At 58.8% G+C, this 16,149-nt stretch overlaps 3 protein-coding genes across 3 annotated transcripts; all 3 read right to left on the reverse strand.

Annotated features, from left to right (window-relative positions):
• CFD (complement factor D) lies at window positions 12–2,617 on the reverse strand. The gene is made up of 5 exons (XM_018050499.1): window positions 2,168–2,617; window positions 1,384–1,540; window positions 1,155–1,299; window positions 810–1,067; window positions 12–231 (listed from the first exon to the last, which is right to left on the reverse strand). Exons 1-5 carry the CDS (start codon window positions 2,223–2,225, stop codon window positions 70–72), a joined length of 780 nt encoding a protein of 259 aa, XP_017905988.1. The 5' UTR covers window positions 2,226–2,617; the 3' UTR covers window positions 12–69.
• ELANE (elastase, neutrophil expressed) lies at window positions 4,954–7,366 on the reverse strand. The gene is made up of 5 exons (XM_018050498.1): window positions 7,253–7,366; window positions 6,788–6,944; window positions 6,462–6,603; window positions 5,418–5,648; window positions 4,954–5,262 (listed from the first exon to the last, which is right to left on the reverse strand). Exons 1-5 carry the CDS (start codon window positions 7,317–7,319, stop codon window positions 5,056–5,058), a joined length of 804 nt encoding a protein of 267 aa, XP_017905987.1. The 5' UTR covers window positions 7,320–7,366; the 3' UTR covers window positions 4,954–5,055.
• PRTN3 (proteinase 3) lies at window positions 11,022–14,413 on the reverse strand. The gene is made up of 5 exons (XM_018050500.1): window positions 14,347–14,413; window positions 13,524–13,683; window positions 12,968–13,109; window positions 11,666–11,896; window positions 11,022–11,310 (listed from the first exon to the last, which is right to left on the reverse strand). The coding sequence occupies exons 1-5, from the start codon at window positions 14,411–14,413 to the stop codon at window positions 11,140–11,142; spliced, it is 771 nt and encodes a 256-aa protein (XP_017905989.1). The 3' UTR covers window positions 11,022–11,139.

Consider the following 16,149-nt stretch of genomic DNA (forward strand, 5'->3'; position numbering starts at 1 on the left):
GGCAGACTGGGTGCAGGAATGGATGATTTTATTGCTCGGGCCCCGTGGCCGCAGCCTCTCAGGGGCTCCTCAGGCGGCTGCGCCCTCAGCCATGACGCTGTCGATCCAGGCCGCGTAGCTCGCCAAGCGCGTGTAGATACCGGGTTTCTTGCGGTTGCCGCAGACCCGCGAGCCCGAGGTGACCACGCCCTCGGCCACGCTGCTGCACACCAGCGGGCCTCCGGAGTCGCCCTGTGGGGAGCGGGGTCGTGAGGTCCGGTGCAGGCCTGCCCTCCCGCATCCTGGTTCGGGTCCACTAGAGCCTGCTGCAGTTCCAGCCTATTGCAATTCCGCTCAGCCCTGAGGCCCCAATCATTCCCTCACTCGTCAGTTTCCCCAGGGTCCACCCACCGCCGCCAATCAAGGCCTCGCCTCCGGATTTCGGTTCCGCCATTTTCAAGCTTCACTCCGCCCTCCGTCCCAGTCTATGCGCAGCAGCCCCTCGAAGCCTTCAAGCTCGAGTCCCAACGTATCCACATCCTCTCCCAGTTGTCACTTCTCCTCCCAACCCTTTTTTGTCCTCAGGCCAGCCATGCCCTCCTGGCCTGTCCGAATGCTCTGTCCCTCTGCTGGCCCCGCCCTCCAGCATACCTGACCTTCTCTGCCCCGTCCCCAGGGCGCCCCTCCCCTCTCCTGGACCCACCCCTAACAGGCTGGTCCCCTCTGCCCCGCCCCTCTACTGGCCCCACCCACAGTAGGGCCGCCCCGCCCCTCTACGGGCCCCAAGCCCAGCAGGCTGGTACCCTCTCCGTCCTGTCCCGCCTGCGCACCTTGCAGGTGTCCCGGCGGTTGCTCTCCGCGCACATCATTCGCTCTGTGATGGTGCCGTCGTGATACGTTCGCAGGTTACAGGTGGCGCGGTCGAGCACCGGCAGGAGTAGGTGCTGCAGGCGGTCGGGTTTCCGGCCGGTGTGGCTGACCACGCCCCAGCCCGCCACGTCGCAGAGAGTGCCCGCAGCCACGTCGCGGTCTTCGCGCTGCCATGGCAGGAGCTGCACGGCAGGGCCTAGCACGGCTTTCTCAGAGAGCTGAGGGATGGAGCAGAAGCGAGCGTTAGGCCCAGGGCGGGACGGAGTCCCAGAGCAGCGGGGGAACTGCGGCTAGACCCGACAAACCTGCAGCAGGAGTAGGTCGTGGTCGATGGTCTCTGGCCGGCTGCCCGGGTGGGGCACTACGCGGAGCACATCGTACAGGCGCTTGGAGGGCTCCGGCTGCGACAGGGAGTGTGCGCCCAGGAGGACCTGCACCTTCCCATCGGCCCTGGGAGTGGGGTGGACGCGCTTCAGAACCACGTCCCCTCCGCCCCGCCCCGCTCGGCCCCGTTCTTTGCCCCGGGCCACTCACACGTCCTCCAGGCAGTGCGCTGCGCTCATCACCCACTGCTCTGCTATCAGGAAGCCTCCGCACACGTGCTTGCCGTTCACCTGCACGGATGCCATGTAGGGCCGGGAGTGGGATGGAGCCTCCTGGCCGCGTAGGATCCGGCCACGGGGCTGTGCCGCTAGAGGTAGGCAGGTCAACGTGAGGACCTCAGGGGTGACTGCAGCCCAGCCCTAGGGATCCCCTATGGACTACAACACCCCACCCTTCAGTGGCTGTAACAGCCCCTCAGACCTGGAATTCCATCCTGCAATCCTCCCCAACAGAATTACAACCTTCCAGGGCCCCAGGGAGGAACGGCTGAGAAGACAAACGATAGGGAGTGAGGGAACCTGTGGAAAACCTCATGCCTACACAGTGGGCCTGATGGCTTCAATTTAAACACGAGGAAAGTGGGGCTGCTCAAACCCAACATCCCTGCCAGCATTTGCCTCTCGGTTTTCCAGTATGTGGAAAGCTAGATGCAAAGTTTCAGAATATCCCCTGGAAGTCAAGTAGTTGGGACTCTCACTGCCAAGAGCAGGGGTTCAGTCCTTGGTTGGGGAATAAGATCCTGCAAGCTGCTTGGCACTGCCAAAACAAACAAAAAAAAAAACAACCCCCAAATCCCTAAAGTTTGGAGAATTCCTTGGTTTCCAGAGCCTTCTGTTCATGTGGGGCTGGGGAATAGTCCTGTTTGATGGAGGGGCCACTTCGATGACTGCCCTGCAAGCAGGTGGCCCCCATTGGTCATCCCGCATCCACTCACCACACAGGGCTGTCCCGAGGAGGATCAGAACTACCAGGTGCAGGGAGCGGTCTGCCATGATGCCGCCGTGGCCTTGACACTGACCCAGGCAAGACCCTGGGGGTGCTTTTATGAGGCTGGAAGGAGGCGGGCGCTCCCACAGGCGCTATCTGCCGGGTGGGCATAGGCCCAGCTGGAGAAAGGGAAGCTGCCTGTCCATTCTCCACAAGGGTGCAGTTCTCTCCCACGGACTTTGTACTGAGTATAGACAGGCTGCTGGGTATGCCAACTACCCCGTGAGCCTGACTCAGGGCCAGCCCTGGTGTGGGAAGCTGCCCCTCGGATGGGCAGCAGGCAGAGCAGAGGGATGGACCCACCCTTAGGCCCCCAGCCCAGTCCCCCCTTAGTGCCTATCCAGCTCCAAAAGTTTCGCAACAGCAGCTGAAGGCCATAGTCTGTAAACAACCCACTTCCTCCTTTTCCGCTCTTCCCTTCTTTCTCTTCCTCCTACAACTTGGAGAAGAGGTCAGGTGGGGGTGGGGAGAGGTTATCCAACACCCTTGTTCCCACTGGTGTGGCTCTGGAGCTTGATACCCCAACAAGTAGAATATGGGAAAAGTAATGTGTAGGGGTGGCTGGAAAGACTGGATACAAGTGACAGAAAAACCAAGGCAAACTGGGTGGAACTTTCAACAAGGAAATTACATGGAAAGTTCATGGGTCCACCTTCAGCTATAATTTGATCCAGGCACCTTAACAAGGTCAGGTCTCCCTCTGGTTCCTCCTTTCCTCCTTGATGACTTTTTTCCTCAACAGACTTCATTGTTGTGGCCCCAGGGGCCCTAGACTCAGCCCAGAAGTTGGGTCAGTCCCTCTACAAATTCCCCATCACTGTAGCCAGGGTCTCAAGCCTGCCTCGGATTGGCTGAACTTGGATCACATGCTCCTAAACCATCTTTTGCAGGCAGGGGATGAAAGGTCCTGATGAGCAGAACCTGAGTCACACGGTCCTCTGTAAGTTGGGGATGGTGGGTCAATGTCTCATGAACCTACTAGGGGGAGGTGCTGGGTGCTCCCAGAAGAGTGGGGAGGACCTCGAGCTGTGAGCTGCTCCCAGTGGAAGCAGTGCGCCATCTTTCCCCCTCTGGTTCGTTTCACAGTGAAAAGAAAATTAGAAAACAGCATAGCAAGTGTGATTCGTTAGATCCTGACATGTTTCCATACTAAAATCAGAATCTCTGAAACGAAAGCACATTTGCAAGTGGAGTCCAGATTATGTAAGTAAGCGTATTGGAAATGGCGACAAAATTTAGAAATGACCCAACAAGACAGGTCAGTTCAGTGAATAACCCCGTGTGGTCCCTGGATTCTCTGTTGACCTGGGAAGACTGCCAGTGTATAGTATTAAGTGGAAAAAGCGATTGCTGGACAGTGGGTCACGTTCCTGAGCCGCTGGCACTGGTGGCGGGGGGAGGCGGGGTATACCTTCAGGAAGAGCCAGCAGACAGAGGGACTAGCAAAAGTAAGGACCATCAGGTAGGGCCCAGGCTGGTGTGCCCCACTAGGGGGATGCGGTGGGGGGGTGCAGAGAGGAATTATCCTGGCCTCGTGGTGTGGGGTCAGGGGTGGGGGAGGGAGCATTGCCTGATGTTACTTCTCAAATTTATTTGCTGGCTTAGGCACTTGAGTCTCCCAGCCTGTGAGCTGCATGATGGCAGAGGCCGCATGTGTTGTGGGCCCCTGGGGGTTCCTTCCCAGGCCCAGGGAAGCAGAAGAGGGGTACAGGCTGGTCTCCTCCCCAGGGCTGTTGTGACTCCTTCGGGCTGAAGTGTTTCCTTGTGAGACATCTGACATCTTTGCCTCCCTCCTCCCCCACCTCCCCACCAGGGCTGAGGAAGAGGGGGAGGGACTGTCTCCCCACTCAGAGAAGCTGAGGCTGGCCTAGGACCTCAACTCCTGGCTGGCTGCTTCCCAGACAGTGCCTCACTCTTTACTGCAGGGAAGCAGAGGCTCAGAGACAGCACGCAAGTTGCTCAAAGTCACAGAGCTGGGACTCGAACCCAGGCTCTTGAGTGTGACTTCATAGCTGTTTGCCCCTCTGCTTCCTCATCTGTAAAGTGGGGCACTCATGGGACCTGCCTTGAGGGCAGAGAGAGGACTGAGGGCTGAGTGAATACTTGCAAAGACTCAGAATGATGTTGGAGAAGGCAATGGCACCCCACTCCAGTACTCTTGCCTGGAAAATCCTATGGACGGAGGAGCCTGGTGGGCTGCCATCTATGGGGTCGCACAGAGTCGGACACGACTGAAGTGACTTAGCAGCAGTAGCAGAATGATGTCTGTGCTTGTAAGCACGTGTGAACACCTGCTGTAGTGCTCTGCATCATCACCACCTGCAGCACTGGTTTAATTATGTTTGCTGCTGCTGCTAAGTCACTTCAGTTGTGTCCGACTCTGTGCGACCCCATAGACCGCAGCCCACCCGGCTCTCCCGTCCCTGGGATTCTCCAGGCAAGAACACTGGAGTGGATTGCAATTTCCTTCTCCAGTGCATGAAAGGGAAAAGAGAAAGTGAAGTCGGTCAGTCGTGTCCGACTCCTACCGACCCCATGGACTGCAGCCTACCAGGCTCCTCTGTCCAAGAAATAGCAACTGGGATCCTTTTGTGGAAGGTAGGGAAGGGACTTCTTACCCCAGGGCCCTGAATCAGCCACCACCTGGTGGCAGCATACTCGTGACACACCCAAGACCTTCTCCTGAGGACTTTTCGACTCAGTTGTACAACCAACAAACACACAGACACCTTCTACAAAACAGAGAGAGGTTTTTATTGTGCCAGATGCTGAGTGATGCTTCATGGGAAGGGCCCAGCCAGGGGCAGGTGAGGGGGCATGACAGGTACAGCCTTTCTAGTCGGTCCTGCCCGTGGGGTCCCTGGGGTGGAGAGAGGGGCCATCGTCGTCACTGTAGCGCCGGATGATAGAGTTGATCCAGTTGGCAAACTTGGCAACAGAGGCAAAGGAGTCTGGGAAGACCCCGGAGCCGCAACCCCCACGGATGAAGGAATCGATCCCATGGACCAGCCCGTTGCAGACCAGGGGCCCGCCGGAGTCCCCCTGTGGAGCCAGACAAATTGTGGGGCTAGGGTTCCCGGCCCAGCCCTCTCAGCTCCACCTACCTGCCCTTCAGGGTGGGGAAGATATTCCAGAGGTCTGGCTGCAGCAGCCTGGGAGGGGGTGGGGTGGGGTCTGGGGGCACCCAGGGTACTTACAAAGCAGATGCCAGCACGCCGGCGTGGCACCAGGGTGCACACATTGGTGGGGCGGCAGAGACCAGTCACCACGGTCACGTTGAGCTGCTGCAGGATTTGGGGCGGTGGCCGGTTCGTGCCCAGCCGGCCCCAGCCCATGGCCACGCACTGCACACCTTCGCCCACGCCCTGGTCCTGGGCAGGCAACTGGGCCACCTGCACGTTGGCGTTGAGGGTGGCCATCCTGTTGAGCTGCAGAGGAGGGTGGTGGGGTATGAAGCAGTCACGGGGGAGGGGTGGCGAGCCACGGCTGTGACTCTGGGGCCAGGTTCCCCCGCTGAGGCTCTACCATTGTCCTGGGGTGTTTAAGAGCAGGACGCGCACCCTCTTCATGCCTCCCATCGAGCCTCACTTTCCCCGTCTGTAAAGTGGAAGGAACCACTATGGCTGAGGCCACGTCTCTGGACATGTCTTTTATATTTATTTATTTGTTTGTTTGGCTGCATGGGGTCTTAGTTGCAGCATGTGGGATCTAGTTTCCCAACCAGGGATTGAACCTGGGTCCCCTGAATTTGGGAGTGCAGAGTCTTAGCCCCTGGACCACCAGGGAAGTCCCTGAATGTGTCTTGAGTGCAGTAAACAGTAGGTGTCCAACAGAACAAACCGTGGGCTACACCAACGACCATAAAGCCCTTGTTCTAGAACATTCTCAGAGAATAATCATAGCTGTGCAAGCAGAGGGGAAAGGTAGGTTTCTGCCTCCAGACTCCCACCCGCCGAATGTAGGTAATTTTGCCCCATTTCCCAAAGAGGGAGGCCGTCAGTGCCCACTGCCAGGAAAGTCAGCTGCTCAGAACTTCTGGCTGTCTTATCTAATCTCTGGCAGCGCTGCGGGGTGCGGGGGTGTACTTCTCCATTTCACAGCGGGGTGACTGAAGCACCAGGATTAGGGGGGACATCAGGTCTGCCCCCGCCCGCCGCACCCCCCCAGTCTCCTGCCCCTCCCCCCCTCCCCAAGCCCCTCAGGACGCTGCACCTGCCCTGCCCGCCCCGCCCCCCGCGCACCTGGAGAACCACGACGTCGTTCTGCAGGCTCAAGGGGTCGAAGCCGTTTTCAAAGACCCTCTGGACCCTGAACATCTGCCGGGTTCGCTCCCGCCGCCGCAGATTATGCGCCCCCAGCACCACGCGCACCGATCGAAAGTTCCTGGGGTCGCGGGCGGACAGGAGGTGATGGGGGGGTCCCCGGGATCGGAAGCGGCGGAGAGACCCCGATGGGGCGCAGGGGGACCCTGCAAACCCTCGCGCTTTTGCCGGAAGCCCCCACCCTGGGCCGGCCCCACGCCCCTCGCGCCGGGACTCTCGATGTGTGCGCCCGCGGAGACACTCACACGCCGTTCAGACAATGCGCTGCCGACAGCACGAAGTTGCGCGCGATGAGGGTGGCGCCGCAGAAGTGGCCTCCGCGCAGCTGCAGCGAAGCTATGAAGGGCCAGGCGTGCGGCCGGGCCGCCCGGCCCCCCACTATCTCCGAGGCCAGCGCGGGGCCTGGGGGCAAGGGCGGGGGTGGGGCGGTAAGCAGAGGAGGAACCCCCGACCCCTGGAACCCCCAGCAGGACCCCGCAGGGTTGGGCTCTTCTATTGCTTGTCACCCAGAGAGGGGAGGGGGCGTGTACGGTCCTCCTGCCCCGGCGCAGCCAGACCTGAAGTCCCCACAGGGTGCAGGGTGTACCCCCCTTCACCCTCACCACTCAGAACCTCAGTCTCCTCATCCCATGAGGATGGGGGGTGCAGCAGGGTCCAGGGTGAGTGGAGAGGGGGAGCAGAAGACCAGGTACAGACTCGACCCCACTCACCCCCCAGCAGCAGGGCCAGCAGGATGGGGGCCAGGGCAGGGCTGAAGTGTCTGCAGCTTTGGGTCATGGTCGGTTGGGGGCTCCAGGGTTTCTGCCCTCTGTGCCCACCTGTCCCTCTTATAGTCCCCACGCCGAGAGGCAGTTGCAGTTGCCCCACGGCGGGGCCAGGTGCCCCTACTTCCTCTCCCCATCCAGGGGATGGGGGACCGCCGACTGGGTGATGGGAAGAACAGTTGGGGAAGGAACTGTGCAAGTGACCAGGAGGGTCACCAGTTCAAACTCAGGGTGCATGATTAAACCCTAATGTCAGATAGACATCTTTTTAACATAAGTGTATCCCACATATAAGCATGGGATGTAGTTATGAACAAAGTTTATCCAACATTCAAAGTTAGCAGGGTGTCCTGTGTAAGTGAAGTGAAAGTTAGTCGCACAGTTGTGTCCGGCTCTGCAATCCCATGAACTATAGCCCCCCAGGCTCCTCTGTCCCTGGAATTTTCCAGGCAATAATCCTGGAGAGGGTTGCCATTTCCTTCTCCAGGGGATCTTCCTGACTCAGGGATCGAACCTGGGTCTCCTGCACTGCAGGCAAATTCTTTACCACCTGAGCCACTAGGGAAGCCAATATTCCTTACATGTAGTTATGTACAAAGTTAGTTTATCTGACATTCAGAGTTAGCAGGACATCCTGTATTTTTGCTAAATGTGGTCATACATGCATGCATGCTAAGTTGCTCAGTTGTGTCCAACTCTTGGCGACCCCATGGACTGTAGCCTGCCCAGCTCCTCTGTCCATGGGATTCTCCAGGCAAGAATACTGGTCACTCTGGCCCAGAGGAATTGTTTGGGATGCCACGTGCCTCAGTTTCACCAGGGCTCCCTGATAACAGCAATCATGTGCACCCAGCTCTGTCCTAATATTTTGCAGGCATGGCAGGGTCTCCATATCAGCCACCTGCCCAGTTGACATGGTTGGGGGACCTGGGCTTTGAATCCAAAATTCACAGCTAGAGGAGGGCTTGCTGACTTCCTTGGCTTTGAATGTCCCTCTGGGAGCCTGGACTTCCAACCTGTCTTTGGTTGCTCCTTCTAACAAGGAACTCACTCCTACCCAGGATTCAGTCAGTCTCTGGGGGCCCTCCGAGGTTCTGGGAAGGAGCCTCTCCCAAACCATCCCACCCTTGCCCCTCTGAACTCTGAAACCCCTTCCAGCCGGAGCCAGAGGAGAGAATTCCCTCCTGGGCCTGGAGGATGGACCATGGATCTCCATCCAAGTTTGAGAGCTTTGGTATGGACCTTGGAAGAGCTCAAGCTGGATGAGGGAGATAGGGTCCCCCAGGGCCAATCCCCAGCCCCATGGCGCCCGTTCTCCTCCCCCCACCCAACTCCCAACCCCAGCTGCTCCAGCTGCAACGGCCGTAGCCAAGGCTGTCGCAAGAAGCAACGTTCTCCTGGCTTGGAGCAAGGCTTGGGGCGGGAACTAACGGATCCATCTGAGGAAGAGGTGGGCGGGGGCACCCAGGGACACCCAGAGCCCAGCTGGGATGGGAGTCCAGTTTGTCCCTGGGTCCCCTCACCTCTGGTGTGTGGCCATAGGCAAGTCAACCCCCATCTCTTCCCTCTTGGCAGGCTCCCCACTTTGTTGAGTTAAAGCTACCATAGAGCACTTGGTAAGCACCTGCTGTATACATAACCCAGTTTCCAGCGGGGGTGGGGAGAATGGAGGAGGCTGTGCCTCAGGTAGGGAGACCAGATTTAAACAAAATTGGATCTTTTGAGGACCACCTGCATGCTACATCCTCACAGGTCACGATGGCTAAACTTTTGGACTCCAGGGGACTTGCCCTCTGTGACATTAGGCCCTCTCCAAGGCTCAGTTTCCTCATCTGTAAAATGGAAGCCGTAGGTTCCCATCTCTTGAGATTGTCCCACGGCTTAAATGAATGAACTTGTGTGAAGTTCTTAGATAAGAAAGTGCCGTCCTTGAGGGTTTGTTAACCATTAACCCTCTCCCAGAGGGTATGGTGCTGATCCTCTTGGGGGTGTTCTGGTTCCCATCAAAGTAGTGATGCCACATGGAGCATCTCACAGGACAATGCTGCTCTGGAGGCTAGGGGATCCTGTGTTGCTGGGGGCCGCCCTGCTCTCCCGGCCAGCCCCCTCCCCAGGTCACTTCTCTGCAACATCCTGTTTATAATTCCTGTGGCTCTGTCCTCCCCTGAATGTCAACAGCCTTGTCAGCCTCCAGAAGTCAGCCCCAGATCCCAGGCCCCTGTTCTCTCCTCCCCTCCTTGGAGCTGATTCTTTCTGTGCAGAACTTTCCTCTGACTCATCTAACACACACAAAACACACATACTCATGTGCTGGAGCTCACAGAAAATAGAAAACACCCAAGGCTGTTTTTTCTGGGTCTTTCTATTCCCATCAATGGGCTCAGTCCAACATGCCCTCCGGCAGACCTCATTTGTCCCCAGTGCGGCGGGAGAGGTCCCTCTGGGCTTTTTATAGAAACCACTTCCCTGCCATGGGCCTGTGGGAGCTGCGGGGGGAATTCCCGGCCCTCCCCTGACGTTTATCAGCAGGGGTTTCCCAGAATTCTGCCCTTGCCCCAGGTCTCAGTGCACCTCGCTCCTGCCACTGCTGCAAACCAGCCTCAGCTCCCCCACTGGGGTGGTCGGTTGAGTTGTGAAATAGTTAAAAAGGCAGCGGGCCTGAGGGGATTCTGGCTCCAGCTTGAATTTGCATGCCTCCACCAGGTGGCAGCAGAGTAAATCAATAACCAAAGAGCTGCCTTCCAACACTGGTGTGTGCCCAGAGCTGGTTGGCTCCTCTCTCTGAGCCTCCGTTGCTGCATTGCCATGGCCACCTGCCCTCTCCATGGCTGGCCTGTGACCCCTACCTCTGCCTTGCCTCAGGCTCCTCCTCTAGACCCCAGGTCATCTGGTGGCTGTGTGTGCTCCAGCCCTGCCCCTCCCTGACCTGCTCTCCCTCCCCCACTCAGTTGGCCTTGCTGTTCCCCACATGCCCAAACTACTCCTGATGTAGGGCCCTTGCCTGGCCAGTGCCTTGTCTGCAAAACCCTTTTGTTCCTATTCCTGCACTGGGAGTCAGCTCAGGCATTGCCACCTCCTCCAGGAAGCGTTCCTGATAGCCCTCTGCCGGCCCCTGACTTGTACAGGAGCCCCACAGGCCCTGGGCACCCCAAATTGTGATGGCTTAGTCAAGAGGCCATGTTGATGAAAGGGCTTCCCTGGTGGCTCAGACAGTAAAGAATCTGCCTGCAATGCAGGAGTCCCGGGCTTGATCCCTGGGTCAGGAAAATCCCCTGGAGAAGGGAATGGCTATGTACTCCAGAATCCCTGCCTGGAGAATTCGGGGGGCAGAGGAGCCTGGCAGACTGCAGTCCATGGACTCACAAAGAGTCGGACACGACTGAGCAACTAACTAATACACATAGAACTGGGCAGGACACCCCCAGCCCCCAGAGCCAAAGTGGGGCTCCCTGGACACTTGGAAATGTGCGGGGCGACTCCATTTTCCAGATGAGGAAACGGAGGCACAGAGAGGGGCAGCCACTTGCCCAGGGTCACACAGGCAGGGTTGTGGGCATCTGGGGAGTGGGATCCATAGTGACCTGGGCCCTCATCTGACCTCCAGGCCTCTATTCTCACCCCCACCTCGAGTTTGGGGTTTCAGGACCCAGACACTGAGGAACCTGACCCGCTGTCCCCGACGTTGCCCGTGGGAAGGACACACAGGAGCCAGGGAGGTGGTTCAGCTTTTATTGATGGCACAAGTGGGGCTGCCAGGGAGGGGGAGAGGAGGCACAGACACAGAAACAGACCCGCCACCTCTGTCCACAGCGCCTGCAGGGGTTCTGAGGGGCTCAGGGGCTGTCCTTGCCCCTCACGCTGCTCAGCACGGAGTTGATCCAGTCCACATAGAGGGAGACACGAGCAAAGAAATCAGGGTACTGGCCAGTGGCACATCCCCGGATCACGAAGGAGTCCACGCCGTGGAGTACCCCATCACAGATTAAGGGGCCCCCGGAGTCCCCCTGTGGAGGGGCAGGTTGGTCAGTCCCTCAGGCCAGGCCAGCAGCCAGACGAGGCTGTCTCAGTGAAGGGGCTGCGCAGGGGTGAAATGCTCCCCATCTCTCTCACAGTGAGACGGGGAGATGGGTGTGGCCATAGAGTGGGGGTCGGTCACCCACTCGAGGGGCCCCGGATGGATGAGCCCACAGACCCACAAAGGCCACATCACCCCTTACGACGGGTGTGCTCACCTTCCAGACGGGGAGATGGAGGTGCAGCAGCTGCTCAGGAAGGAGAAGGCAGGGCTGGGTCCCCGCCGCCCACCCTCCCTCCCGGGGCGGTTCCTGCGGTCCCTGTGCCAAAGCCACTGGTACGTACGAAGCAGATGCCAGCGCTGCGTCGGGGCACGTAGGTGCACACGTTCTGTGGCCGGCACAGGAAGGTGACCACGGTGACATTGAGCTCCTGTAGAACCTGGGGCAGTGGCTCAAGGGTGCCCAGGCGGCCCCAGCCCATGGCCAGACACTGGGTGCCATGGGGCAGTGGCTGGGCCTGCTGGGGGAGCTGAGCCACCGCTACATGGGTGTTGAGGATGGCTGGCTGGTCCAGCTATGGCAGAGGGTGGGGGTTTGGGGGGCAGTGAGCTCCTACCTCCAGACCTGCATCCACCCACAGACCATTATCACAAAGTGCCTCCTCCCAGCTTTCACACATGCTGTTCCCTCTGTCTGGCTCAAGGGTCACCTCCTCTAGGAAGGCTGTCCTGATCACACCCTCCAAACTCACAGGGCTCAGTTTAACCTTCCTTGAGGCCATGAGCCACCCATTTGTAGCACTGGTCACTGTGGTGTTCATTCACATACAAAGCACTTATTGAGTACCAACTGTATGCTTTATTTTTTTTAACTATTTATTTGACTGTGTTGGGTCTTCTTAGTTGTGGCATGCGAACTCTTTGTTGGAGCATATGGGATCTAGTTCCCTGACCAGGGATCGAACCCAGGCCCCCTGCATTGGGAGCACAGAGTCTTGCCACTGGACCACCAGGGAAGTCACCCAACTGTATGCTTGATCCTGGCTAAGACCTAGGGACACTACATCTCTGCTCTGGGAGCTGATCTTTGGGCCAGGAAAGGCTGAGAAGAGGAGGGCAGGTGGCACAGTCAAGGGAACTAGAGCCGCATCCTGAACAGTGAGTGGGGGGGGCATCACTCAGGTGACACAGGGACAGACTAGGGTAGGCCTCCCTGAGGAGGGGAGGATGGTGCCAAAGCTGTGGGTGTCCAGTCGCTTCAGTCATGCCGACTCTTTGCGACCCCATGGACTGTAGCCTGCCAGGCTTCTCCATCCATGGGATTCTCCAGGCAAGAATACTGGAGTGGGTTGCCATGCCCTCCTCCAGGAGATCTTCCTGACCCAGGGATTGAACCCTCATTTCTTGCATCTCCTGCATTGCAGGTGGATGATTCTTTATCCACTGAGCCATCTGGGAAGCCAAAGGTGAGGGTATCTGGGAACAGTGCAGGGAGGGGGGAGGGGACACAGCCGGGCAAAGTCCATGAGGCGGGTGGGGATGGGATGGGGGGTCCCGCATACTCCGAAGTTGGTGCCTGGCTCGGCCTCCCGCCCGCAGCGGGAGGCGCTGGAGGGTGGAGCACAGCGCCGGCACCGCCCACCTACCTGCAGCAGGAGCACGTCATTCAGCTTCTCCTGCGGGTCGTAGTTGTTCTCAAACAGGCGACTGATGCTGAGCCTCTGCTGGGTGGGCTCGGGGGTCTGCAGGCGGTGGGCCCCCAGCACCACGCTCACGCGCTGTGGGTTCCTGAGGATCGGGGCGATCGTGCTAAGCCTACCCGTGCTCCCCACTCCCGTCCTGAGGCCAGGGTGCAGCCCCTCGGGAACTCCCCACCGCTGCCCCCAGGAGACCCGCCACCCGATCTGCATCTTGCCCCCGAGGGTTGGGCCCCTGGCTTGAACTCATCCTTCTGGGGCAGCAGGGGGCCGCGTCGGGCGGGGCGGGGAGCGGGCAGGGCAGGTGCCTGCCTAGTCTGGGATGAAAGGGTTGGGCAGGTGGACGGATGGAAGGATGAGGCCAGGAGAAGCGCAGGCAGGGCCGCACCCCCGACTCGGACCCTCGGGCAGGCCCGCCCTCCGCACCCCGGACCCCGCACCCGCACCCCGGAGCAGGTCCGCCCTCCCCCTCGGACCCCGGCCCGTCACGCGCTGGCACACTCACAAGTTGTTCAGGCAGTGAGCGGCGGTCAGTACGAAGCTCGGGTGCACCAGGGTCCCCCCGCAGAAGTGGCTGCCGGAAGCCAGCTGCAGCGACGCCATGTAGGGGCGCGAGTGGGGCTGGGCTTCCCTCCCGCCCACGATCTCCGCGGCCCGGGCTGCTCCTGGGGACGCGGGGGTCAGGGGCAGTCGCCTCTTCTGATGCCCCCGCCCCACCTCCAGGGAGCCCAGACTTGGGACAGGGGAGGAGGCAGAGTCGCTGCCTGGCCCGGAATCCCGTGGAGCCTGCGTTTCCCCATCTGCAAACTAGGGGTCCCATGGCAGCACCGACTGGGTCTGTTGGGGGAAAGGGACCCGGCCTGGGGCTGTTAGCGCTGGGTGAAGAGCCCTGAGGTCATCATCATTACTCCTAGAGGCTCCGGGAGGCCCAGTGCCCAGCCCTGGGGCCCAGGAGATGGACAAGCTGAGGCATGAGTCAGCCTCCTTGGGGTGAGGGTGGAGGCCCGTTGCCGGGGCCTCCTATGACACCTGCCTCATGCATCCGGTCACTCGTTCATTGGTGTGCCCTCACACACGTATTAAGCGCTTGCTGTGTGCCAAGCACTGTCTGGGGATTCCAGTTACACTGTGTCCCCAGGACACCAGCCTAGGCGGGAGGTACTAGGTTTTGCCCACTTCACAGATGGGGAAACAGACCCATTCCTCTCCTTTCCTCCTACCCTTCCCTTGAGGCTCCCATCCTGAGCCTGATCCTGCCTCACTCTCCCCATCTGGGCCATGAGGGTGTGGGACAGGTGGACAGTTCGGCGGACATGGACCCCACTCACCACCCAGCAGCACGGCCAGCAGCACTGGGGCCAGGGAGGGGCCAGGGGATCTGCAGCTTCCAGGCATGGTTCAGCGGTGTCCCTGCCCACCCACCCACCCCCTCTTATACTCACATTCAGCAGGCCGTTGGGGTTGCCCCACGCCTGGGTTGGGTGTCCCCACTTCCTCCTTCCAACTCCAGGGCCTCAGGAAGCTTGGGATTTAAAGCTGCACACCGGGAAGGCTGCAGGAGCTTCAAGCTCAGGCTCAAGGTCCCGCCCCACCCCCAAGAGGTGTGGGAAGCTGGCTAGCACCCACTTCCTGCTCAGGTCCTCTGGGCCAGGAGGCAGTGTGTCCACAGCCCTCCAGCCTTCCATACTTCCAAGGGGACATTGCCCCCCTCCCCTTAGCCCCAGCAAGGTGGGATGTGGCTGGTGTGCGCAGGGCTTAGGGTGAAGCCCCCTCTGTGGGACACAAAAGGGAATGAGGGGGAGTCTCAGCACCCTTCACCTTCTCACACCCACAGGGTCATCTCTCTGCCCTGGCTTTGTCTGGGGGATTCACGCTTCATTCCATAGCAGAGTTCTGGCCTGGGGTAGTCTTCCCCCAGGGACACCTGTGGTCATCATGACTGGGGTGGGGGCACCTGGCATGGAGTGCCTGAGACCAGAGATGCTGCTCTGTATTGGGGGTGGGAGGGTGGGGGAGACTTGGGTGCCCAGGAGACATTTATTTATTTGTGTTTTTATTTATAACTCGCTCAAACCTACAGAAGCATAGGTAGAAGAGCTCATGAAATTGGGGGGGCAAAAACACACTTTTCAGGCTTTTATGGTGATACCATTTTGCACTTACAGAAGCCTGCAAAATTCCCAGACTTGCTGCCACGCATCCCTGGGGCCCTGGTCCTGCACAAATGTGTCTTCCACAGGTCTCCTGGATGTCACAATCGCCATCCCTGGTTCAGGAGCCCCCCTCTGTCTCCTCGGCTCTGGGACAGCTGCTCAGCCTTCCCTGTCCCTCCTATTGTGTACCGATGGGCATTTGGAGCTTGTGTGGGGCCCTCACGTGGAGTTGGGGTCTGCATCCTGGGTAGGGGTCCCACAGTCTCCAGGTCCCTCCTGCCAAGTCACACTTACCCCTTTGGAAAGATCTAGTGTCTGGGAGGCTCATCCGAGGCAGAAACAGCCTGTTCTGCCTTTTGCCCACTGAGGACCCCTGCATCGGCCACCCCATCTCTGCCGACATATTTTTATTTTTTAAATTTTATTGAGTATGATTGATTTACAACATTGTGTTAATTTTTCTATACAGCAAAGTGACTCAGTTATACATATATGTGCTGCTGCTGCTGCTAAGTCGCTTCAGTCGTGTCTGACTCTGCGACGCCATAGATGGCAGCCCACCAGGCTCCCCGTCCCTGGGATTCTCCAGGCAAGAACACTGGAGTGGGTTGCCATTTCCTTCTCCAATGCATGAAAGTAAAAAGTGAAAGTGAAGTCACTCAGTCCTGTCCAACTCTTAGCAGCCCCATGGACTGCAGCCTACCAGGCTCCTCCGTCCATGGGTTTTCCAGGCAAGAATACTGGAGTGGGGCGCCATTGCCTTCTCCTGTACATATAGGTATATATATGTTCTTGTCCATCATAGTTTATCATTGGATATTGAATATAATTCCCTGCACTCTACAGGAAGATCTTGTTGTTTATCCATCCTACAGATACTAGTTTGCATCTGCTAATCCCAGGCTCCCAGTACAGCCTTTCCCCACCCTCCTATCCCCTTGGCAATCACAAGTCTGTTCTCTATGTCTGTGAGTCTGT

This window comes from Capra hircus, chromosome 7 (genome assembly GCF_001704415.2).
Source record: "Capra hircus breed San Clemente chromosome 7, ASM170441v1, whole genome shotgun sequence".
NCBI lineage: Eukaryota > Metazoa > Chordata > Mammalia > Artiodactyla > Bovidae > Capra > Capra hircus.